This window comes from Pseudopodoces humilis, chromosome 1 (genome assembly GCF_049639895.1).
Source record: "Pseudopodoces humilis isolate 2021_Gansu_Grassland_sample_001 chromosome 1, ASM4963989v1, whole genome shotgun sequence".
Lineage (NCBI taxonomy): Eukaryota > Metazoa > Chordata > Aves > Passeriformes > Paridae > Pseudopodoces > Pseudopodoces humilis.
Genome location: NC_142200.1, coordinates 72,620,336 through 72,633,130, shown reverse-complemented (window position 1 = coordinate 72,633,130; position 12,795 = coordinate 72,620,336). Strand labels below are relative to the sequence as shown.

The following is a 12,795-nucleotide window of genomic DNA, read 5'->3' as shown; positions in this document are numbered from 1 at the left end:
ACTCATTGATCCTTAAGATGTGTTTTACTTTCTTATCTGATGGTCATCCTATACACTGGCTCTAGAGAAGAGACTGGAGGAGAGAGCACAGAATAAGATCAACCAAGTTATCATTTATCTCCCCTAAGCTGTTTCCTTTGCTGCACAAAATGACAGCACATTTATGTTTTAGACCCATTATTGTGCTCAGGGATGCTGAGAACCCCTTGTCCAACTTAACTGACTAGAAAGCTTATCATAACCATTATCACTTTCATCTACAGCAAAGTCCAGCCAATTGGCTTTTGTTATGCATAGTTACTACAGAGGAGAAATAATAATAAAGTTCTCTTTAAATGCTGGTTTCTCTTTTTCCTTTTTCCCAATTTCCCCTGAATTGTATCACCTGGAATGACATTACAGCACTGTAGTTCTTGTCTATCTCCATATCTACTGTTTATATCATAAATATATATTCTGGTTTTTGCTATTCAGGGCATGAATCTTATATAAACAGATGCTTTTAAAGTTCTTCAGCTGTGGCAAGTAGAGGCCATATGCAGGGGTTAAGGATGGTCTGCTGACAGTGAATGTGCTAACCTTTTTTTGTTTTTACTCTGCCTAGCTGTTGAGTAATGCTATTGCAATGTAATTATTCTTTACAGTGGGATGTCTTTGTCAAAAGAAAAGGGCCATCTAGATCAGAAAATCCTGTGATTTATCATCCTAGTTTGTGAAATATTTTAAATATTTCAAAAGCAAAGGCCTTCCAGAACTTGTCTTCACCTTCCAGGTACAATGGCAAGATAAATGTCCATGCCATAGCACTGAAAGGAAGGAGACATTCTGCTTCAATAATTTTCTTTCTACTATCAGTACAAGAGGCATGAATGTGAACTTTATGAAAATTTCAGTGAAGAGATCACGAAGTGAAAAGAATGCGTGCCTGTGGATGGCTTGGTTTGAAGTGGGCTATGCTGAGGAGATCTGTACATCCACAGATGTCCAAACATCTTAACTTTGGCAGTACCCATATGCTTTAAACCCACAAGGTCACAGCTGCTGTCTTGTTTACATGTTTTGCAGCTGCTGGAGATAACAGAGGAATGGAAAACAGGGTGGTATAGCTGATATTTCACCCAGTCATGTTCTGGGAACCTGAAGACGTACAGCTCTGGATGGACCTCCTACTCACTGCACATTGCACAGATCCCTTGTTCTCTGGCATGATAATTTTTAGAGCTCCTAAAGGGTTTCTTAGAAGTAAACCGCTCTATTCATCATTTCTACTGTCAAATAAAAAGGATGTTTACATGAGAACATATTGCTCTCTTTAATACAAAGACAAGGCCATTCCAGTGGTGTCATGACCAGCTGTCAGGTGGGAGATGCCTACAGGCTTCTCTGATAGAATCAGCCACTGGGTTTATCCTGCAGTCAGGCACAGCACAGGCGCCCATCGCCCTCAGGTCAGCTCTTGAGGGAATTGCTAACACTTCAATGTTCAACGGTATTCCAGTTAGGATCACTACAGCTGCCAAAACCAGGCATGTAGTTATCCTCAGTTTTACTTCTGAACAAGTTAACAATGACAAGAGAAATGATAATAGTGTTTTCATGTTTGTAGACTGAATAATTCTTTTGGTAACAACAAAGAATACTCAGACCTCTTGAACTTGCTTTGTAATACATATTTTGTAAAACAAATGCTGTTGGTTTAGCAGTAAACAAGCATCATTAAATGTTGCATACAAAACCCTGGTGAGCATTTTGTAAGTCATCTGCAGACTTGGGCTGTGAAAATACAACCAGGTGTGCTGGCAGTGAAGTCAATTCATCATTTAATTTCTCTGTCAACATAAAACAAAAGAGTGCTGATTGCCAAATCAAGTGGTTGCCTAGCACCATCAATGCAATTATTTCTACTCTTTTGAATTTTGCATCCAAATGCTTCTGTTAGCCCTTACTCTGTTGTAAGCTCAGATGCCTCACTGTCTGTGGTGGATTCCTCACTTTGTTCCCACTCTCTTTCCCCTATGTCTTTACAGTGGTCAGTGTACATCCGCGCTGCCGTCCGCAAAGAGAAAGGATTGCCGATATTGGTGGAACTGCTCCGGATAGACAATGACCGGGTGGTATGTGCAGTTGCTACAGCTTTACGAAACATGGCCTTAGATGTCAGAAATAAAGAGTTAATAGGTATGTTCTTTCCAAACAATCTATATATACTGTGGGTTTGGGGATTTTTTGTTTTTTCCAGTTCACAGCAGAATGAGCACAGTGAAAATTATCCTCACATTTCTAGAACAATTTTTTTAATTCTTTCTCTAGTGTGTCATATTCAGATTTTATGTGACAACTTGCTAGTATATATCAAGGAATTGTTAAATTAATTAAACATCATGCAATGTTTCTTGATCTCTCATGCTGTAATCTCTGTAAGAAAAGCAATGGCTTTGTTCTGCTTTAGCATTTCATTCTTAGGCTGGCAGTAGCACTTGCATCTTCCAGGTCAGGGATCTAAGCAGAGCACCCCTTCCTGATCCTCAGATGACTTATTGCAAGTAGCTTCGTAATCATGAAGTAACAAGGTGTAAAGATTTTAAAAAGGTTACAGGAATTTACTGGGCAGATGAGTAGCTCCAGCAAGAGAACTGGGAGACTCTTGCTTCACAAACAAATATGTTTTTAAGGAAAAGGACAATAATTTATGTAAGTCATTATTGCCCCTGAATTCTGATCATATGGTAAGCACACATCAGGGGTTTGGACATGTTTTATTTTGTTCAGGCATTTGTTGGGTTTTTTTAGCTGAAATTCATCTAAATACTGTGGGTCATTGAGCTTTTATTTTCATGTTCTGTCTTTGAAAAATAATCACTCCCTTGATTTTTAATTATTTCAACAATCTTAACCAAATTATTTCTACTTCTGTACATTAAGAGCATATTTTCTGTTAATTTTTCCTTACTTGTTGATTTGTTATCATTACAGCATATTTCTTCCCTGCTTTTAATTACAGAATTTTATAAATAGATACTATGATCATAATGTTTGTTATTTGCATCCAGTGCTGTCTCAGGGTTAATGCTTCATTACAGCTGTGGTCTGCAAGTTGTTAAAACAAGGCAATCACTCCTCTCATATTGGGAGGAGTGTCTCATTGTACTAATGTTCCCAGATCTGAAAATTTCATTTAGGAATGTAGCACTATACATTTAAAATTGAGCTGTCTTAATCTGATGTGCCATTCAAAAAACTAGTCAAATTATGGATTGTAAATTTGCACAACCTCAAAATTTTAATATTTTTTTAAATTCTTAAAGAACACTTCAGAATAGCTAAGATAAATTTTAGTAATTTAATAATAGCTGTAGAGTGCTGCTCTGATTTATGTTATTTGTAGGGTGATTCTGAGAAATTGTACTTCATAATTGCAATAGTAATTTGCTGCAGCTTAAAAACAGTCCAAACATGCCAATATGCAAGGGAGTTATAAGACTTGAACCATTTCAACTGGGATCTCTGTATGTTCATTTCTCTGGCTTTCATCATTGAACTTCAAAGAAACAGTAATAGCAGTCTTGTCTAGTATTTTTTAGCAAGTAGGGTCTATCATAGAGCTGATTTTTAGAAATGCTAAACATCAGCAGTGGTCAAGGACTTCAACTCATGTTGTAGTCCATCCATTTTGTTGATATTGCACTTCCATGTATTGTATATGTATTGCAGGATGCCTTAGCTGTTGTTATGCAAAGGTAGCCTCAAAAGGAGCTTGTGCTTTATGAGTGTTCAAACATCCTTCTGCCTAGGCAAAATCGACATGCTATTTATCTTTCCTCTTTCTGATTTTTATTAATGCATCAGGTTCTTGTGGTGACACACTTGGCCTTACAAGCTGGAATTTTCCCCATAAGATAACCTTTTATAAAGGAGAGTTTTCCAATTGTATATGTAGTAAAGTTACATAAGTAGAATTGAGTTGGTTGGGGGGTTTTAATGTCTTTATAAAGCTTTCATTTCAGTGGTGCTGTAATTCCTTTCCCAGCTGACATTTTTTACTGAAATGTGCCAGAGAATGATACATCTAATTCTGCTGCTGTCAAGCAGCCCCTACATTAGTATTAAGGCACCTGGAAAACATATTAGAAAGCTTGTTAAAATCCAGACTTGCATGTACTGTGCTACAAAACAAACAAAAAAAACCTCTTCTCAATGGCCAGAAGTTTCATAGTAGACTTCACTGAATTGACCAATCTGTTTTGTTTTTCACACGGATCAACAACAGTGTTGTTACATTGCTAAAGGTTGGTGTGAGGCTTCTCTCATAATTTATCTGATCCATCCCCATAGCAACATTATAGTGAGGTCTTCTTCCTGGGTTTCATTTCAGGCATGCTCCATGTCTTTAAAAGGACCTTCTTTTTTTCTTCTGTGTTGCTTTTGCAATGTGCCATGTGTCCCTTGGCAGAGACAACAGTCATATTCATTTTTCTCCTTCACAAAATTAAATTGCATTCAAAAACATTGTAAATCTGGCCTACTAGATAATGCAACACCCAGTTTTCTCTCCTTAAACACACTGCCCAGATGCATTCCTGGTCACGTGTTAGACCACAGTCATTTTCACTTGACTTCCAGGACCCTTGTCTGCATAAAATAGTACACAGTCTTTTTTGCTTCCCAAGAGTGCACCCAAGGGAAGGGTTTCTCAGCCTTTTCTTTCTTCCAGCTGAGGGAAGGATCTACTACTGATACTTCCTGTTTCATTCTCCTTAGTTTCAGTGATTTAGGCTGCACAGCACCCCTGTGTCCCTCTGGTACCATAACATTTTTCCACTTCTATTCATGTGCTCAGCATTTTTGAAGGCTTCTTTTCTTTCCTTGAAGCAGGTTCTGTCTAAACTTCCCCATGGGTCCATTAGCTTTGCTCCCCAGCCCCAGTAGATGCCACTGAGTTGACAAAAATCACTTTTTTTTTGCTTTTGATGGTTAACTTAGAAGAAAATAACTTTTATTGCACAGGTCCTCTAAAAGCTATGTTGATGACCTCTATGCAGTTATGTCATCCCCATGTTCTTTCTTTCTCTCAGAAGGAAAAGGTGAGGAAGGGAAAGTAGAATAAAAAAACCCTTCTGTATTCCTCAGGGCTAGACTGATGCCTTAGTTTGAGAATATGACATTATTCTCTTTCTGCTGGGAATGCAGTTTTTAACTTGAGGATAACCTGCAGACCTCGTGCTGGCCAGTCAGGCCAGTGCCTCACACCAAAGCTATCACACTATCTTCCCTACAGTGAGTGTACTTACAGACTTCCATTTTCTAAAGCTACATTTTGTTGGAATGGTGTCAGAAATTGCTAACCTTATATAATTTCTTCTCTTTAACTAGAGGAAACTTGGATTAGCTGGATGGGGCAGAAAAGCTTGAAAGTAAACCCATCTCCTGTAAATAGCATCTTTGCAGGATGAATTGTTTCCTTGTTTTCCTGCTCCAGCAACCTTCAGTGGATTTCTGGTTCAAGTACCTTCCACACAGTCCTCTGGACTTTCAGAGAACTTTCTGTTCTGTTCTAGAGAACCTGAGTCTGCATGGTAGACTTCTGTCCTCAGGAGCTCTCCCAGCCAGCACTGGTGTAGCAGCCTCCCTTCTTGCTTATTCCCTCTACCCACTCTACATGTGAGAAGGCTTTCCAAATCAGGATTTCCCGTTCAATCCTGGGAACCAAGCCAGCTTCATCGTTCTTTTATCTGAAAGACAGACAGCATTTTCTTCTTTGCTGCTATCCACGACGTCTTTAACAAAAGAGATTATGCATTGTACAGTTAATTGAAAATGATACGACTTACTATTATACTAAACAAGCAGGTACAGACTATCCCTGTCTGAAATTTTTAAAGTATGACTGTCCCCAAAATTTGCATTTTCCTTGTTCTTGTGCACAGCATATACCTTTTATTTTAAATGGCAGTTACTGTGGCATTTTAAAGTGCAATAAGGTGGTCTTTCAAACAAGTTAACCTGATTTTTCAAGCTGCCCCAGATAAGAAATCTGTCATTATTCATGTAATATAGGATTTGTTCTCTTGAAGGAAAATTTGGAATTTGTATTAGTACTGTTCAGTGGTAAGTCCACAGGATACGGGCTTTGGAGAGAAAGTAGAGCTGGAGGTAAAACGTATCAAACTTCAGTGCACAGTTTTGTGCTTCAAGTCTTTCTGTCACTTTCATTTTATCCAGTGGTTTCTAATGCCATTCTGGGTCATTGTTGATTAAGAGGAATATCGTACTAGAAATTGAACAGCACCATTATTTCTCTTGGCCTCTTGGTCTGCGTTTTTGCAGTTAAATGAATATTTTTTTTTCCTTTTTTTACAGACTGGTAGTATTTTAATCAGTCACTCTTGGACAAAAGGGGGACAGTTCCACCTAAAGGTTTTTGTTGACTTGTATTGTGTAGAAAACAAGTTCTTGCATACATATGCCCTTAAAATGTTTAGAGAATCCAGGTGTCTGTTCAGGTCTGTAGGTTCTATGGAGTTTGATGGGATAAGTTGAAGTGTTGTAATAATGAAAACATCCTTGTGGATATCGTTGTAAAAGGTAAGTAAAGTCAGTGGTACGATCTCTTCTGCCTTCACAAGGTTTTGAAACAGGGCCTGTAGCAGGAGTAATTTTTAAATAGTTGTTCCTGAGTTGGGGCCTGTGTGTCAGTACTGAATTATCCTCTTCACTGTTTGTGTGTTGGTAATGCAGTTATACATACAAAATTCAACAGTAGTACATCAATTAAATTATTACTTAATGGGTGCTGGAAACTGCTTACTCTTGCTAGATGTCTAAAAGTTCATTGTCTGAGATATGATACCTGTAACAGAGGCCCTTATAGGTGACTGAGAGACTCACAGAAAGTGACTTAATTTGTGTAAAATGTGATAAAATGGAAATTAACCTGTATTACCATAACATCATTGTTTAGTTATAAAAAACATCTAAAAAGTGTGTAATTGTCAGTGTATGTCTTGTGATCTCATAGCATTGTGAGCCTGTTTGGGTGCTTGGTGTTTGTTTCAAAGTTTTGTTGCTAAACTTCAGAAAGCTTGACTGAATGATATATCAGGAGTTCACAACTCTAATGAGATTTGCAGAATAATTCCTGTTGGAAGGAACCACACAAGGTCACCTTGCCCAGCTTTGCACTCAAAGATCAAGTATGTTATTTTAAAGTTTGACAACAATGTTTGGAAAGATTGCTTTTCAGCTGTGAGGCTGAAAATGCATCAGAATCAAGTATTCACATTCTCAGAGCAGAGCATGGCTCTTCTGGTATATAAACACCTACGTGTCATCCTATCTTAGAACATGGTTACATTTATTTTCAGGATTAGTAATAAATCCAAGTGAAAAGAGTTCCTAGTCTTGTAGTTATAAGAACAGTAGCTAAAGTCCCAGTAATGTACATTGGTAGGGAATATGGAAATGTGTTGGAAGATGATTAAATCAAGTATCACAGAATCACTACGTTGGATGAGACCTCCAAGATCATCAAGTCCAACCCAGCCCTAACACCAAAAACTAGACCATGGCACCAAGTACCATATCCAGTCTTCTTTTAAACACATCCAGGGATGGTGACTCCACCACTTCCCTGAGCAGACCATTCCAATACTTTATCACTCTTTCCGTAAAAAACTTTTTCCCTAATATCTAACCTGTATTTCCCTTGGCACAGCTTGGGACTGTGTCCTCTCATTCAGTCAGTTGCTATCTGGTGAAAGAGACTAACCCCCACCTGACTACACCCCTTTCAGGAAGTTGTAGAGAGTGATAAGGTCATCCCTGAGTCTCCTTTTCTCCAGGCTAAACAACCCCAGCTCCCTCAGCTGTTCCTCACAGGGTTTGTGTTACAAGCCCCTGACCAGCCTTGTTGCCTCCTCTGGACGTGCTCAAGAATCTCAATGTCCTTCCTAAACTGAGGGCCCAGAACTGGACACAGCACTCCAGGTGTGGCCTCACCAGTGCCCAGTACCAAGGGGAAGAATGACCTCCCTGCTCCTGCTGGCCACACTATTCCTGATCCAGGCCAGGATGCCAGTGGCCTTCTGGAGCAGCAGGACACACTGCTGGCTCATGTTCAGCCGGCTGTCACCAGTACCCCCAGGTCCCTTTCTGCCTGGACACTGTCCAGCCACACCGTCCCCAGCCTATGACATTGCAGGGAGTTATTGTGGCCAAAATGCAGGACCTGGCACTTGGACTTATTAAACTTCATCTTACTGGTTTCCGCCCATCCATCTTGCAAATGGATGCAGCTTTCATCCCACTTGAGTACCTGCATGCAGCTTTCTCTTATTTTTAGGTGTGAATGTTTCTGAATTTCTCACACATGCATCTGCTGACAGTGAAAGACAGTAATTTTTTTATTGAATTTTTAATTGATGTATAAAGTATCTTCATCACTGGAATAATAAATTGACATAAATTTGCAATGCAGAAGATGCCAGAAAGCACTAATCAGACATTTGTTCTCAAGATGAAGACATAATATATCCTGCAATTTGTTTAATTTGTGTCAGTTTTTATTGCACTTCATTTTTTGTGTTTGATAGTTGAGCTGTGCAAAACAATAAACAGATACCTGAATAAGAACAGGCTGTCATCAAGAGGTTGAGGAAGTTGATTTATAAAATTAAATGCATTGTCATGAATTAATAACTGGTGCTCCTTACTCTGTATCAATGAAGAGAAAGACGCTAGTTAAGTTAGTAAAGGAGTAATTAAACTATGATGTTTTATACCACCCATAAGGCAACATCTGGAATCCTTGGTTTCTAGTGTCGTATAAATAAGTTAGCTGAGAATTTAACCTGATAAATATTTAAATTTTAAGTACTTTTTCCATTGCAGTGTAAAAGCCTTGTGTCAAGGAGATGTTGACTTTTCGCATGCTTTAGCCACTTGCATGTTGCTTTTTGCTCTGTTTCCTCAAGTATATTTTTGACAAGCAGACCTCGTAGTTACAGAGGCTAGAAAAGTCATTTTTTATTAGATAGCACTCTCACATGAAGAGATTTAGGAGGAAAACCAGCACTGGTGAAACGGAATTCTTATTTTTAGTATCAAAGTAAAGATCAAGCACTTTCAAAATTAGATTAACTCTTCTACATCTGAACTTTCCTATTGCCTAAGTACACCTATCTGGATTTGGAGGGATTTTTCTCTTCCATGAACCATTTGAAAAAAATAGTGTTTCAAGTAGTCAGCTGGTTTCTGAACAGTTAAGAGAAAATGGCACTCTCGGTGTTCATCCCACTTACCTCTATCACATAAAGTGTTTGATCTTACAGTCTAGTGGGTCCTGTGTGAGAACCTAGAGAAGTAGCCAGAGGTTCAGTGGCCAAGTTTTGTGTAACTGAAGATAGGGAAGTAGTATCCCATCAGAAGCTGTTCTGGTAATACAAACTAAGCACTGTCCTGCTCTCCTTTAATTAGGTCAGTAGACGCAGCAAGGACAGTTAGTGAAAAAGCACTATGATTTTTCATTGTCACCCAAAACAGCAGAAATAACTGCATGCAGGTTCAAAGCTGCAGTAATGAGGGATACTACTTTCACAGACCTGTTTTTCCTTGTAATGCCAAGTCAAAGAATCATTTCATCTGTCATAGTAAGGTCAAGATGCTTCACAAATTGTAACCACAACCAACCATAGGTCAGCTATTCCTTCTAGTAGAATAAACTGTGTGCCTGTAAAATGCCTGTATTTCTAATTTAAGTGGTGTAATCAGGAGAATCATCTTCAGTATTGCACCATGACAGCTTCTCTAGATGATGATGGTAATGCTAAATGATGCCATATAGTGCTTTAAGGTTTATAAACTTTAAAGTCTTTAATATGGGTTTTATCATTTTGTATTCACATTCAGTATTACTTAAGATTGAATTCTGATTGTAAGTCATAAATGTTGCAAAATCTGGCAGAGGTGGCCCAGGAACGCCTAGATTAATTGTGACTGCCAAGAACACCACCACCTCCAAAAACAGTGAAGGGATGTGCCTTTTGACTTTACTAATGTGCATTTCATGTGTAAGTACTCTGACCTGCACCCTATATTTTGTTTGAGATAAACAATTTATGTTCATTTCTGTACTCCTGCACAAGTTAGCAAGCAATTAAGCTGTATATGTATCTGGTTTTCTCATTCAGAAAATTGACATTTCAAATAATTTAATACTAATTTTCATCTCTGTTTCTCAGTATGCTTGTGCTGAGAAGTGCCATTTACCTTTTGAAAATTTGGAGTTCTGATCTAAGAAATGCATATAATTTAAGCACATATTCCATAAAATATACAAAGGTAGAGGTGTAGATTTCAAAAACTGACAAAGTAATTCTAAAAGCACTTTTAAATCCATGAGAATGGAAAAGCAATTTTGAAAATCCAAGTTTGTGACAGCCTTACAGTAACAGATAAGTGTATCAAAACATGTTTCTAGCCTATTCTGTACCAACTTCAATTGGTGAACAGCGAGCTAGTTTTATTCTCTGTAAGATTCAAAATAGTGTTTTCCCCTGAAATATATATCACTTTATGTAATTTTTAAATTATTGAAGTGACATATATGGCAATTTTACTAAAAGCACTTTTCTTTGAAGAAACTCAAATTCCCATTCATGACACGTGTCAGTGCAAGAGACATGGCAGGTGAATTGCCATTTGATAAAGGAAGATAATATCGTTTTCTTCTCATGACCCAAAGAATGGGTAAGGAGCACTGTAGTTTCAGAGGATGTTGAAGGTGGATCTGAGAAATGGAAAAAATTTAAACTAGTAAGAAATGAAAGGATGAATCTGTATTGATTAAATTTGAGCTACCTATAGATGGCTTTCAGTCATTTTAACAGTAATTTTCTCTGTGCATCTTCATCCTTGCACTCTCTAAATCAGGGCAGTTGTTCCTACAAAATCTCATTCAATCCTAGTTCCCTAGTGTTTTGGGTTGCAATGTAACCAGAAGTATGTATTCTATTACCATCTGTTAAAACCAGGTGGGGAAGTTTCCTTTATCTTTTCCATGAACCATCCCTCATAACTCCAGGGGGATATCTTAATGAGCCATTGAGTCAGTCACTGCATGACTGATAAAATTACATCATCCTGTTGTGAGTTGGTCCACTCAGGGGGAGAAGCTAAGCCTTTCTACCTGAATATAATTTGAGATTTGGACCACAAGCAACCTTTCTCCACTAAATTCACAGAAATAAACAAGACCCATCTACACCACCACTGGACCATCAAAGGAAAACTACACCCTTCTACAGGATCATTGCTTCAAAAGAACCACATCTGTCACTCCAGGAGGACTGCAGCCCCCATTTAATCATACTGCTACCAACATCCTGCCCAGCAGGCTGTCAAGTTGTATTCTGACTCTATCAGTGGGTTTGTTTGTTTATTTTGGGGTGGGGTTTTTCGGTTTTTTTTCCACTACTACATTTTTATTTTACTAGTAAAAAAGTGTTATTCCTATTCCCCTATCTTTACCTATGAGCCTTTTAATTTCAAAATTATAATTCAAAAGAGAAAGAAGTAGTTAACATTTTTCCACTTCAAGGGAGGTTACTGCCTTCCTTAGCAGACACCCGTCTTTTCAAAACAAGACAAGAGTTAGATATTGACAGGTGAAGTGGGCAGTACACAATGTCCCTCTCACCTCATGTGGCTTTTGAGAGATGCTTCCGCTTCTATTTTAGTGTCACCTAAGTTGTTTTCTTCATCTTTTAGAGTGCTTTAAAAGGAAAAATATTAAGGACAAAACCCAAACACCATTCACTAAGGTGACACTGATAGAAAATTTTGATTGCAGGGACCTAAGTTATGTCCTTGCACAGGAGGACTAATTGTAGGCTAACACAGAAGTAAAATACCTGCAAGCACATATGTTTGTCATCACCTATTAGATTAAAAAATGCACCAGAGAATGTCTTATTTTCACTGCATAAAAATGTGACTGTCAGGGTTTAGAAATGGTATTCCTTAATTCAGTGCTCCCACCAAAGTGAAAAACCACAAGATGCTTCCCTTTCCCCATCCACTCCAATAAGAGACAAATGGCAGACATACCAAGCTGAGATAAGAACAATTTATTGGAAACCTCAATCAGATAAGAAGATGGACAGTAACCGCAACAAAGCTGATAACAAAAAGATACAAAATTGATACAAAAAGAGGATGTCTTATACGCAAAAATTGCTCTCCAACCAGGACAGGGAACAAAACAGACTGTCCACGCCCATGCTTTTTCCCTCAAGCCGGAGACAGTGATAGTACCTAATAGCGCTATATCTTAGCCACATCCACACAGCTCCAGGCTCTGCCCCATCACAGCTACTGCAAAAAATTGAGTCTGCCCTTGACTGAAACTAGGACAACTGCAAAGGTAGAAGATACCAGAAGTCAATGTTCAAAGAATGCAGGATTCGGAGAGATCGTGGATGTCTGGGTTCTTACAACTGGCATTGTAAATAAATCTCAGTGCAGTTAAATTGAATTTAGGGTTTTTTTCCATATTCCTAACCACTAGGTGCTTACTCAATATTCCTGATTCTTAGCGCTTGCCCAGTATGGGCAGAAGGTAATGGTACTTCTTTTTTGGGTTATATGCACTCTGTGCCAAAATACCTCTGTACATGTGTTGGTTTAGTCTTTGACAGATATAAAAAAGGCAGTCAGTCACATATTTGTTGGTTTCTGCATGCCATCTTCAGAGGCTTCTGTTCTCTTACAGTATAATTTGTCTTAATTAAGTACTTCAGT

General features: G+C 38.3%; 1 protein-coding gene across 7 annotated transcripts in view; it reads left to right on the top strand.

Annotated features, from left to right (window-relative positions):
* The window catches only part of CTNND2 (catenin delta 2), a 712,671-nt gene that overhangs the window by 637,032 nt on the left and 62,844 nt on the right, over window positions 1-12,795 (top strand). For all 7 annotated transcript variants that reach the window (XM_014260357.2, XM_088053661.1, XM_088053643.1 and 4 more), the window contains one exon: window positions 2,028-2,178. In XM_014260357.2, the coding sequence (XP_014115832.2) occupies window positions 2,028-2,178 (151 nt within the window). The remainder of the gene's footprint in view (window positions 1-2,027; window positions 2,179-12,795) is intronic.